Source organism: Phoxinus phoxinus (assembly GCF_949152265.1).
Source record: "Phoxinus phoxinus genome assembly, chromosome: 5".
NCBI classification, from domain to species: domain Eukaryota; kingdom Metazoa; phylum Chordata; class Actinopteri; order Cypriniformes; family Leuciscidae; genus Phoxinus; species Phoxinus phoxinus.
The window spans coordinates 130,001-152,665 of NC_136880.1; the positions used below are offsets into that span (position 1 = coordinate 130,001).

At 42.7% G+C, this 22,665-nt stretch overlaps 2 protein-coding genes across 3 annotated transcripts in view; both read right to left on the minus strand.

Annotated features, from left to right (window-relative positions):
* The window catches only part of LOC306998421 (HLA class II histocompatibility antigen, DP alpha 1 chain-like), a 1,918-nt gene extending 67 nt beyond the window's left edge, over positions 1-1,851 (minus strand). The window contains exons 1-4 of one of the 2 annotated variants that reach the window (XM_079612482.1): positions 1,695-1,846; positions 1,292-1,537; positions 787-1,068; positions 1-618 (exon numbers count right to left, since the gene is read on the minus strand). The exon at positions 1-618 is cut by the window's left edge and continues 67 nt beyond it. In XM_079612482.1, the coding sequence (XP_079468608.1) occupies positions 437-618; positions 787-1,068; positions 1,292-1,537; positions 1,695-1,749 (765 nt within the window). In that variant the 5' untranslated portion in view covers positions 1,750-1,846 and the 3' untranslated portion in view covers positions 1-436. Of the gene's footprint in view, positions 619-786; positions 1,069-1,291; positions 1,538-1,694 lie in introns of both variants that reach the window. The other variant, XM_079612483.1, reaches the window with a different exon arrangement.
* A 1,686-nt stretch (positions 1,852-3,537) lies between these two features.
* LOC306998420 (cadherin-2) overlaps positions 3,538-22,665 on the minus strand; it is a 104,593-nt gene continuing 85,465 nt past the window's right edge. Inside the window, exons 13-16 of the mRNA XM_079612481.1 lie at positions 20,810-21,043; positions 20,492-20,631; positions 18,726-18,872; positions 3,538-4,084 (exon numbers count right to left, since the gene is read on the minus strand). Of these exons, the coding sequence (XP_079468607.1) occupies positions 3,878-4,084; positions 18,726-18,872; positions 20,492-20,631; positions 20,810-21,043 (728 nt within the window). The 3' untranslated portion in view covers positions 3,538-3,877. The remainder of the gene's footprint in view (positions 4,085-18,725; positions 18,873-20,491; positions 20,632-20,809; positions 21,044-22,665) is intronic.

The window sequence follows — 22,665 nt, forward strand, 5'->3', positions numbered from 1 at the left end:
ATCTTTAATGGGAATGTAGGTCACAAAATATAACACATTTAGAAATGTATGTTTTATAATCATTTTAACAATAATATTTGAACAATAGTGTCAACTGCAGTTTTAAACGTTTCATTTTTAATGGCTTCATTTTAAGTACAAAAAAATGCAACATTTCCATCCATGAAAAAATGCTCCTACATTTAACATGAAGGAGGCACAAGTGTCTAATTTGAATCATCAATTCCCTCAATATCAAGATTATGATTTGTTTAGATTACTGTCGATGAACTGCATGAAGATACATCATCTTCCAGATTTAAGTGTGAATAGTGTATACATCTCAAGCAAATCACGGGTGACTTCAGTTTCCAGGAATCTCTGGATCTTCAACACCAGCAGTGCTGTCCTTCATCTAACCCGACACACACTTATTCACTTCCTCCAGAAACTGTCTTCATCGGTAGGTCCACTGCAGTGATTTCTTTTCTTGTTTTGCCATGTCTGTATTGTGAGTTGCAGCTCCTTTAATACAGAAGCCGATTCCAGTCGCCACTCCCAGCAGCGCCAGGGTCATTCCCACTCCACAGAACAGCACTGGACCCACACCGGGGCGAACAGCAGACGCCTCTCCGACACCTGTCAATCACCGCACGTGTGTGAACAAGCATTCACAACAGAACGTTTCATCGTACAATGCGGTTGGGATTTCATGTGTGCCGCACAGAGTTTGATGTTCATACAGAAAACCACTGGGAATAACGTGAGCTATAGTTTGATTGGCTTTTCTTTGAGAGTGGCTCTTACCCCATATCTTTGTCAGTGGTCCCCGCAGGGCCCTGTGCTTCACCGTACAGCTGTAAATGTCTCTCTCTCCAGGGACAATCTTCAGAGAGGAGAACATGTGGAAGGTCCCATCGCTCCGGGGCCGGTTCTGGCTCAGACTCACGCCTGCGGTCACGAGGACATTGTTCTTAGTCCATGAGACGTCCACAGGCGGAGGAAAGAAGCCAGTCACGTGACAGACGAGGCTGTTCTCGACACCCAGCTCAACGCCAGTCTTCGGATAGATGGCGGTCTCGGGGGGGTCTGTGAACACACAACTGTGGTCAGCTTTATCTGACCTCGTTCAAATACACATCGGAAAACTCATCTCTTTCATATCAAATATAATTGTGAGCCAAAGATCAAGCTTAACCAAAGTCTTGATGACACTGAATGCATAATATGGTGAATGTTAATGTATTACAGCAAAACTTTAAAACTCATTCAAGACTGTAGTCATGCTTTACAGTGCAGATTCACAGCGTACCCAGTTCCTCTGGCGGGTTCTTGTAAGCTTTAATGAATACAGCCAAGTTTTCTTTGCATACTTCTTGTTGTCCAATGCTCGTTTCATAAAACCCCGGAAAGCTCATAGGATCTGCAAAATCAGGTAATGTATTTACTCCCAGCTTTCGGTTAAAGTCAGCGTGCCACATCTCCTCTCCGTCAGATCCAACCATACTTTCTTTTTCTGTATCAGAACATCCATCAATGTTGAAATAGTTGTGTGTAACTGAAAGATACATTAAAATACCCAGAAAATTAATGATTTTACACAAAACCTTATTTTATATATATATATATCTTAAGTAATTTGTGTACTTCATGAAATCATACATCCTTGTACAGGCTTTTCACATTACAAATCTAATATAGAAAGTCTGACTTACAGTGAGCATCAGTTGAGAGAGAGAAGGTGAGGGTAATGGCCAGATACAGCTCCATGTTTGCAGGTGACAGTGGAACAAACTTTACATGAGGAAATAATCCCTGGTGGACTCAGAGTCGTGCGCAGATCCTCCACTCAGAAGCCGGCTCTCGCTGTGCACTGCTGTATCCAGGGGAACTCCTGACCCAGCGGCTACAGTCACATGACTCCGGTAAGTAAGTTAAAAATGTAATAAAAAAAATGTAACCCAACGACTGGGTTTGTCCATATTTCACCCAAAATTGGGTTGAAACAACCCAGCATTTTTTAGAGTGTATCGTCTGTTTACCTGTTCTGTGGTTTGGGGGCTTGTAGTTTATTTACTTTGTATTTTGTTTTGTTTCCTGCTTCCTATCTCAATGTAATGTGGAACTGTCCACTTTGAATAGTTTGACTACAGATCTACAACTGTGCAGGACAGGGAAACGTCCACCTTCGTGAACACTGATTCTCTGCACCTGTGATTGATCAACCGGACCTGCAAGCCCACACTCACCTTCACTGCGCGGTCTGGTCTCTCACACCAGTGCAAGCCTTACCTGACTCCTGCTCGCGGCTCGTCATCGTCTTTAATCGTCTTCATCTTCGTCAGTCCCGTATCCTTCATGCAGAATACCCCAGTTAAGTCATTCAGCTGCCAGCTGACACCATGATGTTTCCCTGTGCGGTTTCCTTTATTCTCTTTAATAAATTCCTGTGAACGATCATCCGTTGCAAAAACAAATTTCGGTCCCACTTTATATTAAGGGGCTTTAAAGGGTTAATTCACCCAGAAGTGTAAACTCTGTCAGTAATCACTCTCCCTCATGTTGTTCCCGTCAGACTCTCCTTCATCTTCAGAACACAGATGAAGATATTTCTGATGAAGTCTGAGAGTGTCTCACTCCTCCACAGGCTTCTTAAGGGATTGAAACCGGCCATGACCGAAACTTGCCGGCCCAGAAAGTTATTAAAGACAAGGTTAAAATAGTCAGACTACAGCGACTCAACCTTAAGTTTATCAAGCGACAAGAATACTTTTTGTGCGCAAAAAAACAAACAAAACAAACTACTTTATTCCACTATTCATTATATCCTCCGTGGGCCTGAGTGTGTTTGCGTAGTGTATCTGCGCAGCGCGTCTGTGTTGTGTGTCAGGAGTTGAACAACACGAGGGAGAGTCATTACTGACAGAATTTACATTTTTGGGTGAACTATCCCTTTAAGTACTATGAACTTACATGTAAAAATAAGTACAATGTACTTACTGTGTGGATGTTGTATTGTAAAACACTTGTGCTGCTATTGCGGTGTGATACGGGTCAGGTGACGGACAGGTGTGCTGGGATGGGTCAGTTTAAGGGTGGGTTAAGGTATAAGGGAACGCTCAACAGTGTAATTACATGCAGGTATTTTAAAAATATAAGTACAATGTAAAAACATGTATGTACACAATATATAAGTCTATTGTATCAAATTATTAATTTCAATGTAAGTACATAGTACTTAAAGCCACTTAATATAAAGTGGGACCCAAAAAACCCATTCTGACAGAACTCTCATTGAGCTGAATTTAACTAGAAGTCTTTTAGAAATTCATTCTGCTCTTTAATTAATAAAGGGCTTTTTCGTTACTGTGCAGCACAAACTCATGTGTACATGCAATGTAATGTAACCACAATTACTGTAGGAAAGTTTCAAACGTTTCAGTTTTTTTATGTCAAACTATGTGCATATGTTAAATCCGTGTTGAACAAATAGCCTAAGAAGCCTCTGAACTGTATTGTGTCTTACAATGTGTGGAAAAAAAGAAAGTTAAATAATCCTTTTAAATAAACAGTTTGTAAGCAAAAAAGAAAAGCATGATAATTTGCATCATAGATAAACACATTCTTAACTCTCAAAATCACTCCTTAAATCAGTGTAAGTAAAGCCTTGAACATAAATCAGTCAGATCCCACACACATGTACAAAAAGGCACAATAAATCCCTGTGCTTCTATACTGTAGAGTTCAAGTGAAAGTGTTCCACATACAGTATATGCATAACTATTACTTTAAGCCTTCAGTTATTAACATTTTGCCTTGGGATGCTGTGTTTGCTTGTGTTGATCCTTTAAAACACATTTCTGCAGCTGAGGAAAAGCCGTGGTGTTCCTCTGGTCTTTCACTCGTCTGTGCCAGCATACATGTCGGCTAGTTTGGTGAAGCGTGGACCCCAGTCTGTGAGGTGGTGGTAGTCCTGGTCTCCGTCACTGCTAGAGGAGTCGATGGAGCGGAGTGATCCTGCAGAAGAGCCGTCACCCTCGTAGTCGAACACTAGCAGCGAGTCATACGGCGGAGCAGACGGGTCTGTATCAGCGGCCCGTAGACCCTGCAAACACAAGGCACACAGTACCAGTCAACTAACAACTGAAAATAGTTCATGGATAAATCAGTGTTACTAATGAGCTCAGCTGAACTATCCATTGGGGTGTGCAGAGAAGCAAAATCTGTTACGATGGAACAGAAGAACTCTATTTACAAAATCACTCTGAACACGCAGGAGACATCAGGAATAACACCAGGACACAACCACATCAACATAACCAGCACTGAACAATGAACAGAGAAAGGGCTTTTATACACAGAACCAGATAATGAACAAAACCAGAAACGGGTGTATAAGTATAACTTAATTAGGAACCATAGAAACTAACAATGAACGAGAACACAGGCAAATGTGATCTTGAAAAATGAGGAACTGAGGTGGAGCCGTAAGGACGACTGTCTGAAGGAGAGATGAGCCAAGGTGGAGCCGTTTGGGTGAAGGTGGAGTGATGCGCTCGGCGATCCGAGGCAGACACAAGGGATCCATTTACCAAGACAGAGCTGGAGGATGATCCCAGGCACAGCTTACCCTCAGCGGCGGGAGTGTAGGCCAGGCTTCCCTCCAGGCCCTCGTACTCCACAAGCACATTCCCCTTGAGGTAACGTATATACTAATATCAATGTACTAGTACTATACTTGTCATTTTACTATTTCAATACAACTTGCGACTCAATTGGGCCACGTTTTAGTGTATAAAAGTATACATTTAAGTATACCTAAAGTCAGTGGTGGACAAAGTACATAAATCAAGTACTAGTAAAAGTACAAATACTCTATTAAAATATTACTCCAGTAAAAGTATTAAGTACTCCTTTTCAATTTTACTCAAGTTAATGTACAAAAGTACTTGATTTTTAATGTAAAAAGTACTGATGGTGTCACGGTTGATTTTGTTATCACTTTCATGGTTCATGTTTTCTTCTTCTTATTGATTTGGTCTTAGGCTCTTGAAGCTTAATATAACAATATCTAGTGTAAATGATAAATCAAGTTTGAGATTTGTGCTGGCTACTTTCTGTACAGACTTTCTATCAGAGTTAGTACTGGCTGCAGATGAAACCCTAATTGTTGGTGATTTGAATATACACGTCGATAACTGAAAAGACAGACTGTATGTTAGACCCTATAGCGACTCAGCTACTGACAGATGCTTCCAGAGCTCATAGATCCTCTTCTTAACCCCTTATATTGGCACAGACATTACATATTTAAAACAGTAATATCCTATACTAAACCTAAACTAATCTTGACAAACTATATATCATTTGAAAGCTTACAATCTCTAGTTTTCATATTTGGTGACTGATTTTCTAATTAAATGACAGAGTAATTTATCAATTTGCAGCAAGAATATGTTCATACTCCTAATGCCTAGTTCACACTACAGGATTTTAAGCCCGATTTAAGCCCGATTTGCAAATCGTTGAGCTTGCCGACAGGTCGGGTTGTTATCGCGTGCAAATCACGGGGGATTAGCGGCCGATGATCGCTCGCCAATCTGTTAGTATGAAAGAGCCAACAACGCATCAAAGACGCTCGCAGACGCCTCGCGGACGCGTCGCCGAGCCCAGAAAAATATCTAGCATGCTAGATATCTGGAGCTGTCGCACGACTCAACCACATGTGATGCCATGAGCTACAGCCAATCAGAGCAAGGCATGGGTTGAGGTCACTGGGAAAATACCGTTTATATACTGTCTATGGGAATTATTATAATTTTTTCCAGAGCAAATTATCGCGCAAACAGTTTGCAGCACTAATATCTGTCTGACGTCCATATTCAAACAAAGACTCGTGTGTTGTGTACTTGTGTTCTTCTTCGCTGGGTAGTGGCGCGCGTGCTGTATTGCGTCATTTCCGGTTCGTTTTATCGCGTGATTTCTTCGTGATAAAACGTGGTTTGTAGACAAGATAGAATCGTTGGCTGACAGAGTTGTTGTCACCTCGTGTAGTGAGTTACCTCCTGTTGCGGATCAATCACGTTGTGTCGTGTGGTGTGAACAGCTCAACAACTTGAACACTCCTGATTTCACAGAGAGCAAGTCATGTAGTGTGAACTGCACAGTTCAGCCCGACGTTTTAAAATCCTGTAGTGTGCACTTGCCTTAAGGCGTGTTCAGACCTTTATTTTGAAATAGTGATGAACATGAAAAATCATGAAAGAATGGTAGAAACCTCAGTTTGTTTTCATGCCAAGAGTTCAAAAGATAGCATCCATTCAATTATTTTAGAAAAAAAGGTCTGAAAATGTTTTAAATATAAAGAAAACAATAATAGATTCAGCATTAGTGATGTGCAGCGAGCTATAATGCACATACGTGAGCTTCTGTGTTTCTTAGAGGTTTAATTCATTTCAAAATCTGCCAAACTTTTGCCAAACCATCCTATACTTCTGAATAGGATGTCTACTTCATAAATTGTATGAAAATTGTAAAAATAATGGTTCAGACTCAAACCACATATGGAAATGGAGACGCCCTTATATGGGCAGTGATGTCCACTAACTAAATCTCACTGAACGCTCATTTGTTGAGATATCAACCTAAAATTTGAAACACAACTTGTTCAGATTTTTGGCTTTGATTATTTTTAGAGTCCACCAGGTTTTGAAAATATATATTTTATACGTTATAAAAAGGCTCTAAAAGCAGCCAGGGCTGAGCATCTCCGCAAACTAATAGAAAACAACCAAAATAATCCAAGGTTTTTATTTAACACCGTGGCTAGACCAACAAATAAACAGACATCACCTGAACAAAATATTCCATTACATTTTAATAGTAATGATTTCATGAATTTCTTCACTGAGAAAATAGAAAGCATCAGAAACACAATTGTAAATGTACAATCTTTGACAGCGTCTTATGATTCAGCCTCAATTATCGCCCCTCAAGAACAACTACAGCGCTTTACAACTATAGGACAGGAAGAGCTAAATAAACTTATCACTGCATCTAAACCAACAACATGTTTATTAGATCCAATACCCACTAAACTACTGAAAGAAGTGTTACCTGTAGTGGAAGAGCCTCTTCTCAATATTATTAACTCGTCTCTATCTTTAGGACATGTTCCAAAAACATTCAAGCTGGCAGTTATAAAACCTCTTATTAAGAAACCACAATTAGATCCAAATAACCTAGCAAATTACAGACCCATTTCAAATCTTCCATTTATGTCTAAAATACTAGAAAAAGTTGTGTCCGCTCAACTGTGCTCTTTCTTGCAAGAAAACGATATCTATGAAAAGTTTCAGTCAGGATTCAGGCCGCACCATAGCACAGAAACTGCACTGGTTAAAATTACAAATGATTTACTTTTAGCTTCTGACCAAGGCTGTATCTCAATACTAGTTTTACTCGATCTTAGTGCTGCGTTTGACACTATAGATCATAAAATACTCTTAGATCGACTTCAAAATTACACTGGTGTTCAGGGACAGGCATTAAGCTGGTTTAGATCGTACCTATCAGACCGTTACCATTTTGTCCATTTAAATGGGGAAAAATCAAAGATAACGTCAGTAAATTATGGAGTGCCGCAGGGATCTGTATTAGGCCCCCTGCTATTCTCAATTTATATGCTGCCACTTGGTAATATTATAAGAAAACATGGAATAAGTTTCCACTGTTATGCTGATGACACTCAATTATATATTTCATCTAGACCAGATGATAACACTAAATTATCTAAAATGACAGAGTGCGTTAAAGATATAAAATATTGGATGACGTGTAATTTTCTTCTATTAAATTCAGATAAAACGGAGGTATTACTGATTGGTCCAAAAAACTGCCCACAAAACCTCTTACAATACAACCTTAATCTAGATGGACGTCCTGTTACTTTATCCTCTACAGTAAAAGATCTGGGTGTTATACTAGACCGCAACTTGTCTTTTGAAAATCATATTTCAAATGTCACAAGAACAGCCTTTTTCCACCTTAGAAACATTGCTAAGCTACGTAACATGCTATCAGTTTCTGATGCAGAAAAGTTAGTTCATGCATTCATGACCTCGAGACTAGATTACTGTAATGCTTTATTAGCTGGTTGTCCTGCATCCTCCGTAAACAAGCTACAGTTAGTCCAAAATGCAGCTGCTAGAGTTCTTACTAGGTCAAGAAAATATGATCATATAACACCAATTTTATCATCTCTACACTGGTTACCTATTAAGTTCCGTATCAATTACAAAGTATTGTTACTGACCTATAAAGCCCTAAATGGTTTAGCTCCTGTGTATTTAAGAGATCTTCTATCGCCATATAATCCATCGCGCTCTTTAAGATCGCTAAATTCGAGGCTTCTGGTCGTACCTAGGATAACTAAGTCCACTAAAGGAGGGAGGGCGTTTTCACATCTAGCTCCTAAACTCTGGAATAGCCTTCCTGATATTGTCCGAGGTTCAGACTCGCTCTCCCAGTTTAAAACTAGATTAAAGACGCATCTCTTTAGCCAAGCATTCACATGATGCATCTCATACCTTTTATACTACAGTTAAATCAGATCAAATGCATTCATATTAAGAACAGCAGCTACGCTAATTATTTCCCATCTGCCTTTTTTGTTGTTATCTCGGGACGCCTGTCCCTATAACTCAAATAGAGTTCGTCAGCTCCAGTTATGTATCCAGCCTCTCATGGAGACTTCAGATGCCCCAACGCCTGTGATGAGACGACTCGACGCCTGTGATGAGACGACCCAACGCCGGCGATATGTTATGCCCTAAATTTTATGATTAACTAACTGTATTTTTGTTTGTACATTTTTTAAAATGCATTTTCTGTAAAGCTGCTTTTAAACAATATGTATTGTGAAAAGCGCTATACAAATAAACTTGAATTGAATTGAATATAAAATATGAATAATAAATTTTTTAACATTGTACATTTTCATGAACTCAAACTTCTATAACTTTCTTTCTGTTTAACTTTCTTAATTTATTTCACTTCTACAGAAATCTGCCAAATGTCTTCTTTAAAACAACACCAATCTTACATCTATATTCCAAAGCATTCTTGAATTACAACCATTTAAGTTCGGAATGTGAATTCTCATGTCTATTAAAATAAAAGGCGGTGTAAGGCTGGTGCCAGTTCGTCTGAGCGCCCCCTCGATGAAGCAAAAGGCTCTCTTGGGAATTAACACTTGAACTGAATCTCGCATATGCAACAGAACACAACTCACACCACACACACACACACGCCATCTCTCCCTTCATCCCCACCTCCTCACCTGAAATACACTGAAAACCTATGTAATGTTATGTGTGTACAAAAAAAGTCTTTAAAGTGTCTCAGTGCGCCTGGTAAAATGGTCTCACTCTCCCAATCATAACGAAAAGCTAAAAGAAGTTCTAAGATATGAGAAATGTGATGTACTCTCTGAAGGTGTGCATCCCCCTGATCTTCCATTCAAACTACCTCCTGTATGTAAATAAGTATTCTCTGCCACAGGTACCAAGAAGCCAACTGGTTGCAAATTCTGATCTCACATTGGTGAACCCCTCAATAGGGGTCTGAAATCTAATTATAATGACAGACACCACCATTTGGTGGATTTCTGGGTTTATAAGGAAAAGGAGCAGAAGGTTCTGGGAGTCAGTAGGTTGACTGCCCACACAAGCGATGTGTGTAATTTTGTTGACAGGTAATAATCTCTACAAATTCTGTGATTTCTGAATTATTGTTATGCTTAACTGATGAATTTATCATTTTGAATTGGACTTTGAACTATTACTTCATTACCTGGTCAATAAATCGTAAACGTTTGATTTTATGAAAAGTCCGCTGTGCGCGGGTGCAAAATAGGAATGAGACATGCGTCGGTGTTCAAAGTCAATTGCGCTGGGTGCAAGATAGGGCCCTAAGAGTTGGATGGGTGATAATTTTCTTCAGTTAAATGAAAACAAGACTGAAGTCATTTAAAGGACATGTTCGGTATTTTACACTTAAAGCCCTGTTTACAGACCGTATCTGATGAAATAGAACGGTTAAGATTAAAATTTGGACACATGCTGCTGTCGCGAGAATTTTAGGTTTATTTAGCGTTTGTGGACCTATTTTGCCGAACGCGTCACACCCAGATTCTTCCGTTGAGAGCTTGAATAATAGACACCAGTTGGTGGCGATAATGCACCTTTGCCGATTGCAAGCAAACCGCTGGCATTTCATTGAATACACAGAAGAAGCAGAAGAAGAAGCGGCGGAGGAATATCGTACCTCACACAGCACATTCAATACAAGTCAATGGAGGTGGACAAACACTACGATAAAACCTGTTGGAAAGCATCTTTTTCAGCGATTTTTTTTGGGACCGTATCAGTGAACACCCCTGACCACTCGGTGAGTTTCACGTCTTTGTAAACGAAAGTTTAATGTGTTTTAGGAAGGAATCTGCCAGTGCACATAGACAACCATTGTGGGGGTGGGGGGAGGGGGGGGGAAGCTAAATAAACCTAAAATTCTCGGGACAGGAGCATGTGTCCAAAGTTTAATCTTAACCGTTCTATTTCATCAGATACGATCTGTAAACAGGGCTTTAAGTGTAAAATACCGAACTTGTCCTTTAAATTTGGCTCCCTCCATTTGGTATATGGCCTGACCTCTAGTTTAGGACTTCTGCAAGCGAATATTCGCACTCATGTAAAGAACCTGGGTGTTGTTGTTGACTCAAGAGTAAAAATTCGACAAGCAAATAAACTGTTTTCAGAGCAAGTTTTTTCCAGCTTAGGGGTTGAATTCTTTGAAATCTTTTCTATCTTTTGGTGACCTAGAGACAGTCATTCATGCCTTCATTTCAACAAGGCTTGACTATTGCTCTGGATGCTGGATAAACCAGTTTTCACTATTGCGTTTGCAACTGTTTCAAAACGCTGCAGCTCACTTCTTAATGGGGAAGAAATAACGTGAGCATAATCACCCCTATTTTATCACATTTACATTGGCTACCAGTCAAATACAGAATTGACGTACATACGACGGCAAATAACTAGTGCTGATGGAAGCCGACTGTGTTGTCGCCTGCGCCGGGGCAAAAAAAGCTGTGCTTGAACACACCGAAAGCACTACAGCCGACTGTCAACTAGCATGCATGTTCTGCACATGTGTCTAAAAGAGATATATGTCTATTTCTGCAGATATATTTGTCTATATTCATCATTCAAAAAGGGAAACCGACATTTCAGGCTGCAGATACACAAACCGTAAACAAAGCAGGTAATAAGATATATTGCTAGTTTCTCCCCCTAAATAAAATTTCACATGATGAACACAACAGATGTATACATTTGCAATTTTTTTATTCCTTAATGGTACTGTACAGTATAATAAATAAAAAAAATAAAAAAAGATTCTGCCCCAGCATCCTGTCTTTGGTCTGTGACAGGCCTGAGAATCATGCTGGATCCTCCTCCTCCTCCTCCTCTTACAGGGCAGAGCAGATTAAGTTTCCCCTGATCTGATGAATGAAAGGGAGGACGACAAAAGGTCTGCAACATTATGGGCCCTGAAATATTATTGGGGACCTTGGACATATAACCCGGTCTAGGGGCTTTCACTGTATGCCGGGTGAAAATTCTAGGCACGAAGGAGATACCGACAGTGCCTGCAAGTCTCCAATTATTTTAAGAGACGAGATAACAAGGAGGAACATAGTCTTTAGGATGAGGAACTTTACTGGAACCTCTTCGATAGGCTCAAAGGTAGCCAACCGTAAGGCCTTCCAACATGATGGCTAAATCCCAGGCCGGCAATCTCGTGCACAGTGCAGGTCTAAGTCTCAGAGTACTGTGACGACCCTGGGTCTCCTCCTCCTGATTTCCATTGGTGCTGATCGTGGGAGTTCCTGATTGGTTTCTTCTATGTTAATTGATAATTAGTTAGAGTATATGAGAGTGCTGAGTGTTATTTGAAATTAGGCACTCTCTGGGGAAGTACTCCTCCGGAGTGTCTCTTTTATGTTTTCCTTACACATGTAGCGTTAATTTTGTTATATCTGTTTGTTATTTGTTTTTTCTTATCCCTAGACTTCTGTTTATTGTTATTATTATTACTTGTGGCATATGTTTAAATCAATAAACCTTCTATTGATTGAACGTTTTCGTGATCCCTCTTTCATGTTGCGATTTAGAACGAGCTGGTCGTAACAGTACCATGAAGAAAATTAGTAACCAGAGGGTCTCTCACCAATGATGGACCACCCAAAGAAGTGTGGTAAGCAGCTATGGTCGCCACATACACATTTAAGCTGGAGGGAGATAACCCTGCAGAGAAACATACTGCAGAAATTCTAGCACTGAACCAACAGGACAGTTGACCAGGTCCAGCTGACGTTATCTGCACCAAGAAAGAAAAACCTCCACTTCAAAGCATATAATTTCCTCGTAGAGGGAGCTCTGGATTTGTGTATGGTCTCCACAACCTCAGTTAAGAGACCAGATTCTATTAGCTGAACCCCCCTAAGGGGCCAAGCCCACAGTTTCCATAACTTTGAAAGAAGGTGAAATATTGTGCCCCCTGCCTGGGACAGCAGGTCCCTTCTGATCGGAATCTCCATAGGAGAGCCGTCAAAGGAGGGCACAAGGTCTGAGAACCAAACTTGGGCTGGCCAAAATGGGGCTACTAACAGAAGACGGACCCCATCCCGGCGAACCCTCTCCAGAAATCCGATCCAGCACCACTACCGTGAACACGAGCCCAGCTCCCGCAAGAGATCCAGCACCACTACCGTGAACACGAGCCCAGCTCCCGCAAGAGATCCAGCACCACTACCGTGAACACGAGCCCAGCTCCCGCAAGAGGTCCAGCACCACTACCGTGGACACGAGCCCAGCTCCCGCAAGAGATCCAGCACCACTACCGTGAACACGAGCCCAGCTCCCGCAAGAGATCCAGCACCACTACCGTGAACACGAGCCCAGCTCCCGCAAGAGATCCAGCACCACTACCGTGAACACGAGCCCAGCTCCCGCAAGAGATCCAGCACCACTACCGTGAACACGAGCCCAGCTCCCGCAAGAGATCCAGCACCACTACCGTGAACACGAGCCCAGCTCCCGCAAGAGATCCAGCACCACTACCGTGAACACGAGCCCCGCTCCCGCAAGAGATCCAGCACCACTACCTTGGACATGATCCCAGCTCCCGCAAGAGATCCAGCACCACTACCGTGAACACGAGCCCAGCTCCCGCAAGAGATCCAGCACCACTACCGTGAACACGAGCCCAGCTCCCGCAGGAGATCCAGCACCACTACCATGAACACGAGCCCAGCTCCCGCAAGAGATCCAGCACCACTACCGTGAACACGAGCCCAGCTCCCGCAAGAGATCCAGCACCACTACCGTGAACACGAGCCCAGCTCCCGCAGGAGATCCAGCACCACTACCATGAACACGAGCCCAGCTCCCGCAAGAGATCCAGCACCACTACCGTGAACACGAGCCCAGCTCCCGCAAGAGATCCAGCACCACTACCGTGAACATGAGCCCAGCTCCCGCAAGAGATCCAGCACCACTACCGTGAACACGAGACCAGCTCCCGCACGAGATCCAGCACCACTACCGTGAACACGAGCCCAGCTCCCGCACGAGATCCAGCACCACTACCGTGAACACGAGACCAGCTCCCGCACGAGATCCAGCACCACTACCGTGAACACGAGCCCAGCTCCCGCAAGAGATCCAGCACCACTACCGTGAACACGAGTCCAGCTCCCGCAAGAGATCCAGCACCACTACCGTGAACACGAGCCCAGCTCCCGCAAGAGATCCAGCATCACTACCGTGAACACGAGTCCAGCTCCCGCAAGAGATCCAGCACCACTACCGTGAACACGAACCCAGCTCCCGCAAGAGATCCAGCACCACTACCGTGGACACGAGCCCAGCTCCCAGAAGAGATCCAGCACCACTACCGTGAACACGAGCCCAGCTCCCGCAAGAGATCCAGCACCACTACCATGGACACGAGCCCAGCTCCCGCAAGAGATCCAGCACCACTACCGTGAAGTACACGAGACCAGCTCCCGGAAGAGATCCAGCACCACTACCGTGAACACGAGCCCAGCTCCCGCAGGAGATCCAGCACCACTACCGTGGACACGAGCCCAGCTCCCGCAAGAGATCCAGCACCACTACCGTGAACACGAGCCCAGCTCCCGCAAGAGATCCAGCACCACTGCCGTGAACACGAGACCAGCTCCCGCAAGAGATCCAGCACCACTACCGTGAACACGAGCCCAGCTCCCGCAAGCGATCCAGCACCACTACCGTGAACACGAGCCCAGCTCCCGCAGGAGATCCAGCACCACTACCGTGAACACGAGCCCAGCTCCCGCAGGAGATCCAGCACCACTACCGTGAACACGAGCCCAGCTCCCGCAAGAGATCCAGCACCACTACCGTGAACACGAGCCTTGCTCCCGCAAGAGATCCAGCACCACTACCGTGGACACGAGCCCAGCTCCTGCAAGAGATCCAGCACCACTACCGTGAACACGAGCCCAGCTCCTGCAAGAGATCCAGCACCACTACCGTGAACACGAGCCCAGCTCCCGCAAGAGATCCAGCACCACTACCGTGAACACGAGCCCAGCTCCTGCAAGAGATCCAGCACCACTACCGTGGACACGAGCCCAGCTCCCGCAAGAGATCCAGCACCACTGCCGTGAACACGAGACCAGCTCCCGCAAGAGATCCAGCACCACTACCGTGAACATGAGCCCAGCTCCCGCAAGAGATCCAGCACCACTACCGTGGACACGAGCCCAGCTCCCGCAAGAGATCCAGCACCACTACCGTGAACACAAGCCCAGCTCCCGCAGGAGATCCAGCACCACTGCCGTGGACACGAGCCCAGCTCCTGCAAGAGATCCAGCACCACTACCGTGAACACGAGCCTTGCTCCCGCAAGAGATCCAGCACCACTACCGTGGACACGAGCCCAGCTCCCGCAAGAGATCCAGCACCACTACCGTGAACACGAGCCTTGCTCCCGCAAGAGATCCAGCACCACTACCGTGGACACGAGCCCAGCTCCCGCAAGAGATCCAGCACCACTACCGTGAACACAAGCCCAGCTCCCGCAAGAGATCCAGCACCACTACCGTGAACACGAGCCCCGCTCCCGCAAGAGATCCAGCACCACTACCGTGGACACGAGCCCAGCTCCCGCAAGAGATCCAGCACCACTACCGTGAACACGAGCCCAGCTCCAGCAAGAGATCCAGCACCACTACCGTGGACACGAGCCCCGCTCCCGCAAGAGATCCAGCACCACTACCGTGAACACGAGCCTTGCTCCCGCAAGAGATCCAGCACCACTACCGTGAACACGAGCCCAGCTCCCGCAAGAGATCCAGCACCACTACCGTGAACACGAGCCCCGCTCCCGCAAGAGATCCAGCACCACTACCGTGAACACGAGCCCAGCTCCCGCAAGAGATCCAGCACCACTACCGTGAACACGAGCCCAGCTCCAGCAAGAGATCCAGCACCACTACCATGAACACGAGCCCAGCTCCAGCAAGAGATCCAGCACCACTACCGTGAACACGAGCCCAGCTCCCGCAGGAGATCCAGCACCACTACCGTGAACACGAGCCCAGCTCCAGCAAGAGATCCAGCACCACTACCGTGGACACGAGCCCAGCTCCCGCAAGAGATCCAGCACCACTACCGTGGACACGAGCCCAGCTCCCGCAGGAGATCCAGCACCACTGCCGTGGACACGAGCCCAGCTCCCGCAAGAGATCCTTTGCCCAATGTCAGTGGTGGGAACAATGTTTATCGCGAAGTTAGCAGGCGTGTTAAAGTTGTGGGGAACGAGGCGGGAGATTTTTACCGCGCTAGTAATGTAGCTTTGTCTTCTGACCGTGTGCCTTTCCGCAATTGCGGCGACAGTAGTGTGGTGGAGACTTTGTCTAATGCCACTGGGTATGTCAGACGAGGTCGAAGTATTCATAGGACAGTTAGGGGCCAACGTGGAGGCAGGGTGGGGAGACGCAATGACAATGACAGTAGTCCGAGCTGTGCGCACTCGGCGCGCGAGCGTGCTCGTAGCAGGAGCAGAGGCGGTGTGACACCGGGCAACTAAACAGGTCTTGTCTACTTGTGTTTGTCTGTCATATGAATAATATTTATGTGCCCCATACATGGAATCAGAGTGCCTACTGTATGTAGTAAATGGAAAATCTCTACAGCAAAAGGCCAACCGCTACATGTATTCGGTTTGTTTCTACCATTTATTAGTAATTATTTACAGTTTGTTTACTACTTACTATTTACCTGAGCATTCAGTATTGTGCAATATTGCATACAGAAGGTGAGGGACATTTTGGGGGGAAAGAAGTGCTGCATTTTATCATTTAAACGTGACTTTTCATGAAAATTCTATAATCCAAGGTGGCCGCCAACATATGACGTCATAATATGCAAATTTGATGGGAAAATGTAATCCCTACATAAACTTTGGGTCATCCTTAATATTTCTCTAATTTACAGAAAGTCTCTATCTTTTATCACTTTTAAGATATAGCCTTTTGAAATTAAGATGTCAAAATTGAACGTTTTAGGTAAAAACCTCTGGCGCCTAAAGGGTTAAAACTAAATATCATCTGAAATAAAGGAAGAGATCATGTTGCCTAAACGAGTCATTGTAGTGTATTTTACAAAGGTTTAGATGATTATGTTAATAGTGTTTTTTTTACAGTAAGTTTTATTTGAGTCAGAAGTATGTGGTAATTCTTTATTAATTACTAATGGGTTCCCTATATTTTCACTTTAGAATACTCTTTCAGGTTATAAATAATTCCTGGATAATTATCTAATAATTCTTTATTAATTACTAATAAGTTCCCTATGTGTTCAGTTCCCCTCAGTCGTTGCCTCAAATACATGAATGTACTCAATGGCATTATACGCTGAGGAAAACAGACACACACAGTACTGCATATAAAATATAAAAACTAATCTGAGGTTAGTTTTGTATAACTGTTCATTAGTTAGTTCTTAGTTATGTGTCTTGAACCTTAATTAGGTGATAATTAGTAGTAGTTCTTCAGGAGGTATGACAGAATTCATTAGTTATTGATTAACTCACTGTTACTTAACACAATCATAAAATGATATTACATACTGATTAGTTAACACATCTTCCTTAGTAGTTAACAGCAGTGAAGAATTACCTACTAGTTCTTCAATAATTCCTTATTAGTTATGCAGTAAGTAAGATACAGTATTCTAAAGTGTTACCCTGAAGATTTATTGGCGTGAAGTTTCGTGCACAATGACAAACAGGAGTGCAACATTCTCGGAAAACACAAGCAGAGTGGACTGCCATAACCTCAGTGAGCATCATTACTGCGGGCTTCAGCATGACACTGTTTACCATTCGAAATGTCAAACCAATTACGTATAGGCGACTGTAGCCCGTAGCCCAAATCTGTCTCTGTATGCATGAGACTGTCTGAATACCGGCAGATTTCACATTTTTGTTGTAAAAAGAGACACATTATGCGGAAGTATAATCTGCTGTTATTGTGACGTCTGTCAGAGAGTTGACGTCTGCCCAGATGAAGAACAGGAAAGACAGCGCACACGAACTGGTAGCTCCACGAGTCTTGTATAGATGTTTCCTCTCAGTTAAGCACTCTTCACATACGTCAGAGCGAATGTTAACAGGGAAAAGAAAACACTCTCAAACCAAAGTGTAAGTAAACACATTATAATAAAACAGCAGTCAGCATACTCATACTCCATAGCTATTGACTTCCTAAAATCATTATGTAATTTTTTAACAAATAATTTTGCCATTCTATCCATTTTGTGAAGTTTGAATGTTGCGCGAACAAGATATAGGCCGATTAGTCATAATGGCTGTGATGGACTGGCCATCCAGCTGAGGTGTTCCCTACCTATGGACTGAGATGCTAGGACACATTTAAAGATATATTTATTTTATATAAAGATATATTATTATTATTTTTTAAGAAAGCTGCTTTTGAAACATGTTTATAGTAAAAAAGTGCTATACAAATAAAATCAACCTAAATTGACCTAAAAATGCATCAGCCCACATATGCCAAACTATTCGTCAGGAGTAACTTAAGATGGTGGCTACCCAGTGTTGTGCAAATCAGACAAATGGCCTAGGACGATTTAGAAACAAGTTGTTTTGTTAAAAAACACTCAAATTGTGTACAAACATCTTGTGTACAAATAGATACAGAAATGAGTTGGGGGTACTAAAGGATTCAGAGGAAATCATTTTTAATCTAGCCATCATGTTTCCAGACTTATTAGCGAAAACAATTTCAGCTTCTAACTAGAATAGAAGCTGAATGTATGTATGTATGCTCTACATTTCAAAATGATCAGTCATTCAGGGTGCAATTTATTATCTAGTAAAAATGTGTTGTATTTTCCCTAAAGTAGACACATAAAATCCCCTGGAGGATAAACCATCTCACCTGAAGTCAGAACCGGCCCTGAGTTTATCACAATATGTCAGTACTGGCAACAACACATCATCTGCTACATGTATGAACACATGCTCTGTACCACACAATCTGTAGTTTTAAACCGTGTTTTCTTCTCTTTTGAATAGTATTTTGCTAGTTTGATGCTTGTATAGTACTTCACCTCACTGATGAAATCTCCGATATCTCCAGGATGAGGTGCGGTGGACCTGACAGGGTAATGGGGCTCGGGATGCACAGGTCTCTCTTCCTGCCTGCGGATGCCATGAGTCTCAGGATCTGGCTGCTGCAGCTGGCTCAGGTCGTAATCCTGTTTGCAAACACAGAAGTGCAGGAAGATGCTAAGTGCATAGGTCCACTAGTGTGGGAAACTGTGCACTTCTTACACCAGTGGCCAATCAAGTTGATGGACTAGAAGGGCACCAGGGGGTGTATTTCAGAAACGTTCTATCTCTAGTCTTAAAAGGGGGGTATAATGCCCTTTTCACAAGATGTAAAATAAGTCTCTGGTGTCCCCAGAGTGTGTGTGTGAAGTTTTAGCTCAAAATACCCCACAGGTATTTTTATATAGCATGTTCCTCACTTTTTGAGGGTGAGCAAAAACACACCGTTTTGTGTCTGTTCCTTTAAATGCAAATGAGCTGCAGCTCCCGGCACAGGAGGCGGAGCTTCAACATCTTGTGTCCTTTTACCTCACACACATGCACTGAAAATGTTAAAAACTTTTAGCCTTTTATGTTCAAACCGGAGTCAGACAATGATGGATGACTGCATGACAACATGTAGAAGCAACAGGACATTTCTGAATGGTTAGTTGGTGAGTTTATGCAGCTTATGTGTAGTTAACTATCTTCTAGTTATTGATTAGCATATTCTGTCATGATAATCTATAAATCGTGTTCCGGGGGGCGGGGCTTATGTAAATTCCAGGGTTGGTGATGTCACTAACCCGGGAGGAATGTCGTGTAGTTCCTACCAGCCGTTTGTTGTCGTCCTTTTCTTTAAAAGCAAATATTTCCCTTTGCTCTGAACTGTTAGCGTTGTAACTTTGCAGATGTTGTTTATGATCAAACAGCAACATTACACACTAACTACAGTTAGAAAAGTCAAATCATAATCAAACACCCCTTTAAGTGAAGATCTGTCAAGGTAATTTAGTATTTATAACAAATTTGTATTACAGTAGCAAATGTTAACTTGATATAGGATTATTATCCTTTCTTACAAAATCTCATCTCATGCTTCTGTAATACTGTTTTCCTATCCGTAGTAAAGATAAAATGAACACACTTAAGAAATGTCTTTCTCTAATAGCTTTTGTCCTAAATGAGGTTCTAACAGAAATTGCCATGGTTACTAAACAGATACAATAGGATCTAAAGTTAGGATCTTTCTATAATATGCCCCCAGATTACAGTTTTCTCCTCATTGGAAAGCGATAAATGAATATGGACACAACTAGTTTTTTTCCTAACCTGATGGGGAAGGAGATATTAACACAAACATCACGTTCTGAGTTTCAGCCCAGTGGAGAAACAACTACTGGACTGTGACTGTGCCGTTACCACTCCACACGATTTCATGATGTTCAAAGTGTTACGGTGAAAGACGGAGGAATCCTCTGATACACTCTTCAGTAGACCTTAGGTGACGTGTTCAAAAGATGTCCTCAGTAACAATCACTATATGGTTACAAAAATGATTTTGTTATGTTCTTGAATTATATACAATATAAATGTATCTTCTTAAGTCATATTGTGGAGAGAGGCTGATGATCCTTTATAATATTAATTTTGAAGGGTCACCCCTCTGATGTTTTTCATAACTGTAGTACCAAGAAAAAAGGAGCTAAACGTTTTTACTTCAAATCTAAAAACGCTAAAAGTCTTTTTAGTTTAAAATGAAGCAGTTAGAGTTAGTGGACAGTACCTGGTCTTCCTCGCCTCCTCCCTCTTCATCATATTTCAGGATGTTGTCTCTGATGTCCTCCTCTGGGTCAATCAGCAGCTGCTTGACCAGTCGTTCGTTATCTCTCCGTTTCATCCACACGACGAACAACAACACAAGGACTACACAGAGAGAAAGTTATTAATGCACATGGAACAAAACATTTATTTTCCTTTTCAGCATTGACATCTTTACACAAAGACTACTGAAAGGTGAAGCTCAAGAAAGGTGTTTTGCTTTGTGACATTATATTTCAGACAGTTATGCACATTTACCCTGCACATGATCATTGAGACTCACTGAGGAGGGTGATGATGCAGAGCAGGAGGGTGATGATCACTCCGGTGCCGAGCCCCGCGGTCAGCAAGCGCTCCTGGTCTGTGCAGTCTCCATTATGGTCACACTGACAGACCTTCACCCGCAGATACGAGGTGTTGGACAGCGGCATCTTACCAGAGTCTGTGATTATAACAGGAATCTTGTAGAGCCCATTCTCCAAAAAGTCCATTTTAAGAGCGAGTTGTGCATAATCACCTAGGAAATGGATGTAAAGAGCATTTAAGCAGTACTTTCGTACAATACTTTAAATTATTCACATGTATGTAATGGCAGGTGTTATTTGTGTTCTTGAGTCAGTAATAAAATAAGAAATTAATAAAAGTGTCTAGACTGGAAGTGTCCAGCAACATTTATTTATTTAGCTTTAGTGTGCCAGTAGGAAATATCAGTTTACATTTCCAAACATTCCTTTTTGCCATTAATTGTAATAATCTGGTAATATATTTGTGTATTAGTGTGCTATTCGGTTCTTCAAGTTATCTCCTGTGTGCTTCCTTGGTGGAATTTTCATTTAAAGGCTATTTTGAGTCTCTCCTTCATCATGCTCTGTTATCAGCCACCCACCGTGACAACAAAGACATGAGTAATATGTCTATAGAAACATTTAAGTGTCTACTTTTAAATGATCTAAATGAAAACAGATATTCTCTATTTATTTAATCGCTATGAAGAGAGAGAGATGTCAGTCGTTCTCATGTGAAATCATTACCACTAATGCGAACACTACATGTGCTATTCATGTGGTAATGATCTGAGGTCAAAGTCAAAGTACCTTTATTGTCCCACAAGGGGAAATTGGATTTGCAGCAAATGCTCCACATAAAACACATAAACATACAAGAACACTCACCAACAAAACCAACAAGCAGAGAAGGAATTCACATTAACGCCCAATGTACATAATGTATAATAAATAAATAAATAAAGTACAAGACACAATCAAGTGCAAAAATGCAAGTTGTGCAAGTTAATATAAAGTGCTAAGTGCCATTAAGGTGCCTCACAGCTGACGGAATAAAAGATGTACATCCTCTTTGTTCTGCAGCTAGGAACTCGGTACCGCCGCTCAGAGGGCAAAAGCTCAAACTCTGTTCTAAGGGGATGATCCTGGGAATGAGCTATCTCTCTAACTTTCCTCTGGACCTGTTTTATGTATAACTCCCCTAGTTGAGCCTGACTTCTCCTGGAAATCTTGCTCGCCACTTTGACCAGACTACCATGTCTGTTTTTATTTGTCAGGGAGAGGCTTCCAAACCAAGCAGCAATGCAGAAAGATAAAACCGATTCAATAAAAGCACGATAAAACAGAGTCATCATGTCTGAAGAAACATTAAAAGTATTCATTTTCCTAAGGAAGTACATTATTTGTTGGATTTTCTTTGAGACAGCGTCAACCAACGGTTCAAAACACAGTTTGTTGTCTAAAATGACTCCAAGATATTTGTATGTCTCCACGGGCTCAATGTCCGTGCCCTTAATAACTGTGACTGTAGGGGGAGGTGGTGTCCTGCGAAAGTCAATGACCATATCCTTGGTTTTAGATACATTCAGCTGTAAAAAGGAACTATCACACCACTCTACAACGTCACTGAGGACTGGCCCATGGTCCCGCTCATTCCCTGATAGCAGGCTTACAATAACAGAATCATCAGCAAACTTAAGTATGTATCTATCTTGGTACAAACTGCGACACTGGTTTGTGTACAGAATGTACAGGAGAGGAGACAGACAGCAACCTTGGGGGGAACCAGTGGACGTTAAAGTGACTTCAGATAGGGTGCTGTTTGCCCTCACGTGCTGGGATCTATCTGTTAAAA